We start from the raw sequence: 6,975 nt of genomic DNA, 5'->3' as shown, positions 1-6,975 counted from the left end.
ATCCCCGCCCGATCTGGATTTGGGCACTAGACCCTTGCTCCCAGGAGCCAGCTCAGGGCAGGAGCCTGGGTACAGCCCAGCCCCATGGGCTCTGCAGGGCAGAGGGAAGGTGCAGCAGGCACATGGCAGAGATGGCCTGGGATATGCTCCCTCCAGGCCCCCACAGAGCCAGTAAAGCCCCCCACCAAAGGTGCACGTGCTACAGGAGCAGGTGCAGGGGGCCAGGAGGCTGGCGACTGTTGCGGCGGCTGGGATCCGTTGGCACTACTCGCACAAAGAGCTGGAAGAGGACTGGGGGTGGGTTTGTGGCTTGCCAGTTTGCCCACCCTAAACCACCCGCCTCATCAGGGCATCCTACTCCTGCACCCCCACAGACCTGGGCGTTGCAGCAGAGGCTGGATGGGAAGAGCTGGGGGGGGCCACAGCCGCATACAGCACGCAGCAGCCATGGGCACAGCCTGGCTGGGGGGCTTGAGGGACCTGGGATCTAGCCCAGTCTAACCGGGGGTCTCGGCAGGTCCCTTTGCTTCCCCCATTGCTCCCTTTCCTCTCCTTGCTCCTTCCAGGCTGTCCCCTTTGCTGGGTCTCCCCTAAGCATCACGGAGGCAGCAGAAACTCCCGGGGCGCCCCTGTCTCTGTTGGGAAAGCGATGGGAGTCCCCGCCCTGAAGCCCATCCTAGCCCATAGCAGGGCCTTGAAGAGCGATGTCACCCCCCCGTCCACACCCAGCTCAGCCCTTCATTCCTCTCCGCAGAGGAACGGTCGTGTTCATGCCCCGAAAGCTTGCAAAGGACAATTTTTTTCCGACTATTTAGTTGGTCTAATAAAAGAGATCACATTTTATCCTGCCGCTCCCCAAAGGATGCACCTTGCCTAGTCCATCAGCAGCCAGCCCCCACACCTGTCAATGGGAACGTCAGGGGGGCAGGTCCAGGCCTCTGCCTTCTCCCGGGTGCACCACAACTGGAGGCTGGAGGGGAGGGAAAAGTGGGGAGACTTTTTTGGGTGCCAGAGGAGTTAAAAACAAAAAAAAAAACAAAAAAAGAAGCAGTGGGTGTTGCTCAAACAACTGTTTCCTCCAGCAAACGGACACAGGAAACAGGTGATGGAGCAGTAAAGAGGCACCGGTGAGGTTAGGAAATCCTATGGTGAACGCAGCAAGGCCCCAGGCTGGGCCAGGAGCCTGGGGTGTTTGGGTAGGTGTGGCAGCACAAACGGGGCAAATCCTGTGACTCAGACCTGTCTGAGACCCCCCTCCCCAGCTCCACGCACAGCTTCTGCATCTATACAGGGACAAGCCAAAAAATCCATCCCAAAATTGCCAAGCTCACAGCCCGAGCTGGGCCTGGGTCACAGATTCAGCCCCCGGCCGCCGTCTGCCAGGCACACAAGCAAAACCCTCTGGGTCCCAAACCCCTGATGGATCGGAGAGAGGGGACCGACCACCTGGTTTGCAGCCCCAGCAGCCAGGCCCAGCCAGCCTCCTCTCTCCCTCGGGCACCCCACGTCCCATCTACTGCCTCCCCCTCGGCCCCACGGCGGCCTGGGCAGCTGCGGGCTTCCCAGCGACCCGCGTGCCCGTCACCTCGCGCCGTGGGGTCGTGCCCCTGCATGGGGCATCTCATGGGGTGGCTATGTCTAAATAAGCAAGGAGGCGACTTGGAAGCACAGGAGCTGCCCAGAGGCTTGTCTACAAGGGCAGGTGATCTGGATTAAGATCCCTGACCCCCCAATTTGGCTGTTCTTACTCTGGATTCAAATCTCCCTCCTGCTGCTTCTTGTGGCTATTCAGAGCCAGACACTTCTCGGGGCGTTTGTCCCTTGGGCAGTGCACGTGTCCCCCACCGCAGCCAGAGGCCTCTCTCTACACAATCAGGATGACAAGGCCAATTAGCCCACGCTAATGAGCCCAGGGGTGATGTTCCAGGTAGCGGCAGAGCCCGGGGGAGGGCACCACAATTCACCAGGGTGTTAGCACGGTGCCCTGCTGGCTGGGCGCTCTCGTGTGCCTGCCCCGGGATGCAGTGCCCTCCCCAGACCCCCTCCATGTGGATCTGAACCCCCCTGCCCCCTCCTCCCCCTGGGCATTGCACAAGCCAACTGAAGGGGAGGGACCAGAGAGGCCCCTTCAGCCCTGCTCCGCCAGGCCTGGGGGGCACAGGAAGATGGGGGTTGTGACCTCAGCATTGCAACATGCCTCGCAGGGGTATTTACTGGGGCAGCACGGACCCACCCGCTCAGCTCTGCACCATGGCAAGCGCCAGCCTGCTCCTCTTGGCTCTGGGCAGCCCAGCCCTGCTCCTGACCCTGGCGCCGGCAGGTAAAGGGCCGTCAGTGCTAGGCGGGGGGAGTGGGGGGGCAGGAGGATGGGATGGGATGGGTGGTGCTGGGCTGCCACGTGCTAGAGCCAGGTGCTGTGCCACCGAGGCTGCAGAGGGACCGGGGAATGTCACTTCATGTCTCTGAGTGGGAAGGTGGGAGCACACCCATGCTCCAAGAGGGTCTGGAAACTGCAGGCCGGCCGGGGCAAGCAGAGATGCATGGGAGCTCCAGCTGGTTGCTGCAGCTTTCATTTCGCCTGAGTGAGATGGTGCCCTCGGGAGCAAAAGCCGCGGCAAGGAGCCGTGCAGCTTGGTCCCGGCTCAGCTGCAAGCCAAGTGGGGCGCAAATGCTCTGGGCTCCGCTTGGAGGATTGATGCTTGTGGGCCCACGGAGCCCAGACGGCAGCTGGATTGGCCCCAGCACCTGCTGCAGGCAGCAGACATGCATTTACGCGTGCACGGGATGATTTGAACCCAGGGGACCAGCCATGGGACAAACCCCAGCCCTTGGGACCCTGGTATTTGTAAGGGCACCAGCACCAGGTTCCCAGCTCCGAGCTCCTGGCTCCTTCAGTGTCCTCACATGCATCCCAGTCTAGCAGGGGTGGGGACACGGTGGCTGGTCTCCCAGCAGCTTTTTGTTGGCCCAGGTGCCCAGGGGAGCTGGATAATCGGAGGGAAGGCAGTGAAGCCGCACTCCCGGCCCTACATGGCCTCCATCCAGATAGACGGGCAGCACGTCTGCGGGGGCTGCCTGCTGTTGCCCAAATGGGTGATGACGGCTGCACACTGCGTCATTCCCAGGTATGGTGCCCTCCCTGTCCTGAGCTCCCCTCCTTCCCCCAGCCCCAGCCCAGACCCTGGCTGGGACCCCCACTACCTCCCAGGGCCACAGGGGCAAATCCCTGCCTGGCAGGCAGCCCCCAAGTGCCAATCCTCTCTCCCTGCCCCATGCCGGCACCAACGCTGAGCCCCCACCCTTGCCTTCCAGGCGCAACCCCTCGGTGCGCGTGGTGCTGGGCGCCCACCACCTGCAGCGCCCCGAGGCAGCCCAGCAAGTCTTCAGCATCGTGGAGTCCATCCCGCACCCCCACTACAACGCCCGCACCGTGCGCAACGACATCCGCCTGCTCAAGGTGAGGCGGCGGCCGGCCCCGGGGGCACCCCGCACCACACCCCTGGGCAGCTGGGCTCTTCCAGGCAGGCGAATAACCGAGCTGGACGCTAGATGGTGCCGCAGCCTCGAGGAATCGCCCAGCCCCGACGCAGCCAGATTGGGCTGGGGGGGAATTTGCACCCACTTTTCCATCCCCCTCCCAAGGAGGCAGAGTCTCAGCTGATCCAATTTGGGTCCATCGCTGCCTCTTCTCCCCCACTTGCCCTGCAGAAGTCCCCCAAGAGCTGCTGCCTCCAAAGCTACCAGTTACCAGAGGCAGCTTTAAATGCCCGGTAATGGATGGAGAGGCCTTTCTGCCCCGGAGCAGCTGCACAGAGCAAGGCCTGCATGGTGCAGGGAGTCTCCTGGGGGTTAAAAGGCCCTGAAGTGGGGGGGGAAAAATTCAAGCCCAAGCTGTGCAGGGTTGGGACAGGAGCAGGCTTGGGCACCTTTGCTCAAGGGCGACAGACACCAACGGGATCCCCCGTGTCCCAGCTGAACCAGTCGGCCACCCTGAACCAGTTTGTGAAGCAGATCCGCCTGCCCCAGCCCAACTCCGACCTCCGCCCCGGGGTTGCCTGCCGGGTCACGGGCTGGGGCGACATCTCCAACTTTGGCACGTCCCCCGTCGAGCTCATGGAGACCCAGACCACCGTCTTCAACCGCACGGAGTGCAACGCCCGCTGGAAGGGGCACGTCACGGCCGAGATGCTCTGCACCGCCGCCTCCACCGCCACCTTCCAGGGGGTTTGCTCCGTGAGTGTCACTGCTACCCCCGCCCAGTGGCACCGCTGGGAGGGAAGCCCACTGCCCCAGGGTGGGTTATGAGGTTGGCACGAGTCTGCAGCCTGGTGCCAGAAACAAGCAGCTGTCCTCCCAGCTGGCAGGGCCATCCGACCCAGGCTCAAACCCTGAGGCTGCGAGCTTCCCTGTAACAGTGCCCAGCCTCTGCCAGCTGGTTAACACCGGCTGGGAGAAGGGGGAGGACCGGGACGCAGAGGTCTGTGAGCAATCCTCCATCTAACATGTCAGCAGGGCCCTGTGACTTCCCTCCTGCCCATGATGCCCCACAAGCCTCCCCCTCCACTCTTTCTGGCTTTGCAGGGCGACTCCGGGGGCCCCCTGGTCTGCGGGGGCAGGGTCTGCGGTGTTGTGTCCTTCTCCGGGCAGAAGTGCGGGGACCGCCGCTTCCCTGACATCTACACGCGTGTCTCCCTCTACATCCACTGGCTCCATCAGGTCATCAGGAGCAATTAGTGCCCCAGCCGTTGCCAGGCTCTGGAGACCCCCTGCCCCCCACCCCCAAGCAGCACAGGTCAGGAGCATGGACTGTGGAAGGGGGAGAGTGGCAGAGGTGGGTTGCATTGGGATCACCTGGGGTCAGCGGTTTGGGAGGCAGGGGAAGGGGGTTGGGGGCTGCATCAGGATGCCAGGGTGCTTTCCCAAGCAAATCACGTCCCTGCGCTGTGCCTCAGTTTCCCCCCCTGTAGTCTTTGCATCCCCTTGTGTTGCACCACGTGGCCGCCGGGAGGCAGCAGAAGGCCACTCTCTAGGCCAGCGGGGCTGGGATCGCCCCCGCCTCCAGCAGCTGCCTGGCAGGACACCAGCCCTTTCCCCAGGAGCAGGGCAGTGCCCTCCCCTGCCACAAAAATAAAGTGCATCTCCCCCCTGGACATTGCACCATCCTAGTCATTGCTCCCCTCTGCCGTGGCAGAGCTCCTGGGGCAGCCTGGGCTGTGCAGATGCTGCTTGGGGCCAGCAGCAGCAGGCTGGCACTGCCTATACTCCCTCTGCCCACCCCAGCCCCACACCAGGGAAGCCGGTGGGGGGGTCCAGCCTCACACTCCCCATCCCCTGTCCGCCCGAAGCCCACCGGAGTCCAGCCCACAGGGCAGGACCAGCGGGTGCAGATGCCATGCACAGGCTCCAGCAGCAACCCCAGCACCGGGGCAGTGGAAAAATGGGGCATCCCAGACCTACCTGAGAGCAGGCAGGCCCTCTGCTCCCAGCCCCTGGGCTCTGACAGCAGCTTCAGCCCTTCCAGGTGCCTCCTTTTAACCAGGTGCAGCAGGGCAGGGCACCTGCAGCCCACAGGCCCTCCTTAACCCTTCCTTGCCGGCTGCTCTGCCTCCCTCCCTCTTTCTGCCCAGCCACCCTGCTGCCCTTTCTATTGCTTTCTCCTTCACACCTGGGCACAAACCTCTGGACAGGTTTCCCTTGGGCTGTTCTGCCGCAGCAGCGTTCCACCCCAGAGGCAGCTGCATTCCGGCGGGGGACAAACTAGCTGTCCCCCTCCTTCCCCCAGCCCTTGGAGAGGCTGGGAAGGGGGCACCGGTGCCTTGGGGAGGTGGCAGGGAATCTGCAACACCCCCACCCCAGCCAGATGTGTAGCTGGGGGATGCCAGCAGCCGTCTGATGGTCCCGGCTGGCAGGGACGAGGCCAGCTGGGGTTTGGCTCTCGATCCCAGTGAGGTGACTGGCCGCCCTGGTGCAACGAAGGGCCCCGCTGCAGATCGGTGGCGAGTCCCCTGCCGGGGCTGGGGCAGGGATGTGGGGGATATTGCTCCCTCCCTCCTGCTCGGCCACCCTGCCTTCCCCTGGAGCCACAGGCACATGCATGTGGATCCTAACCTCGCCCTCTGCATCCTGCCACATCTGGGCTGCGCTGCAGCCTGGCACCTCGCGGCTCGCACGTAGCCCCTCTCTCGGCTCCAGGGCAGCAGCGGGTCCAGGATACGGAGGGGCTTGGGGCTCACTTCAGAGGGGCGCGGTGCCGAGTGCAGGGAGAGCTTTAGGTATCACCCTTCTTGCCTTACCATGCCTCAGTTTCCCCCTTCTAAACCCACATGGCCCAGACCCGCCAAGTCTCATTCAAGCCCCCAGCTCCCACTCTTGGGAGGGGACGTCCCAGTCCAGAGAGCACCACTGGGATGGACCCATCCACCCCCCTCACGGCCACCTGCCAGCCCCACAGCCCCGCCAGAGCTGTGGAGGGCCCAGGGCACTGCCCAGCTGGCTGCAACACTGCAGTGTTTGCTGGAGTCTGAATCCGGGGGCTGTTCAGGGAGGGGGCGTCCCTAGCCACGGCAAGGCTGAACCCAGCCCCTTTCCATCAGATCAGTGCATGGCCGTGGGTAAACCCTGGCTGGCTGCGCAGCCCCTCTGTGTAGCATCCGGCGGGCTCCAGGCCTTGTGGGGGGGCTGGGATTTTGCAAAGGGTGGTGGTGCAGGGGGGGGTGGATGCACATCGGGTCTCAATTAATGGCAGCTGTTGCTTTGTGCAATACCAACCCGCCATGGCGGAGGCTGCTGTTGCTGCACTGAGAGGGGGCTTGGCTGGGGTGGAAACCCCCCCTGCAAACTGCAATCAGCTGCTTTGCTGCAGCCTCCCAGGCACAAAACCTGCAGGTGCTCAGGCAGCAGCCGGCTTCACCAGGAGGGGTGCCGTCCAGGAGGGGAGGAGGCAGGGGCTTCAGGGGGGAGTGCTGGTATTTGTTA

At 63.7% G+C, this 6,975-nt stretch overlaps 1 protein-coding gene across 1 annotated transcript; it reads left to right on the top strand.

Annotated features, from left to right (window-relative positions):
• The first annotated feature begins 2,255 nt into the window (after window positions 1–2,255).
• PRSS57 (protease, serine 57) lies at window positions 2,256–4,926 on the top strand. Its single transcript, XM_019513717.1, has 5 exons — window positions 2,256–2,320; window positions 2,972–3,125; window positions 3,313–3,457; window positions 3,973–4,233; window positions 4,582–4,926. Exons 2-5 carry the CDS (start codon window positions 3,031–3,033, stop codon window positions 4,732–4,734), a joined length of 654 nt encoding a protein of 217 aa, XP_019369262.1. The 5' UTR covers window positions 2,256–2,320; window positions 2,972–3,030; the 3' UTR covers window positions 4,735–4,926.
• Window positions 4,927–6,975: the final 2,049 nt, after the last annotated feature.

Source organism: Gavialis gangeticus, unplaced genomic scaffold (genome assembly GCF_001723915.1).
Source record: "Gavialis gangeticus isolate Ggan-Ray unplaced genomic scaffold, GavGan_comp1, whole genome shotgun sequence".
NCBI lineage: Eukaryota > Metazoa > Chordata > Crocodylia > Gavialidae > Gavialis > Gavialis gangeticus.
The sequence above is the reverse complement of the archived record's forward strand: the minus strand, read 5'-3'. Positions and strand labels throughout refer to the sequence as shown.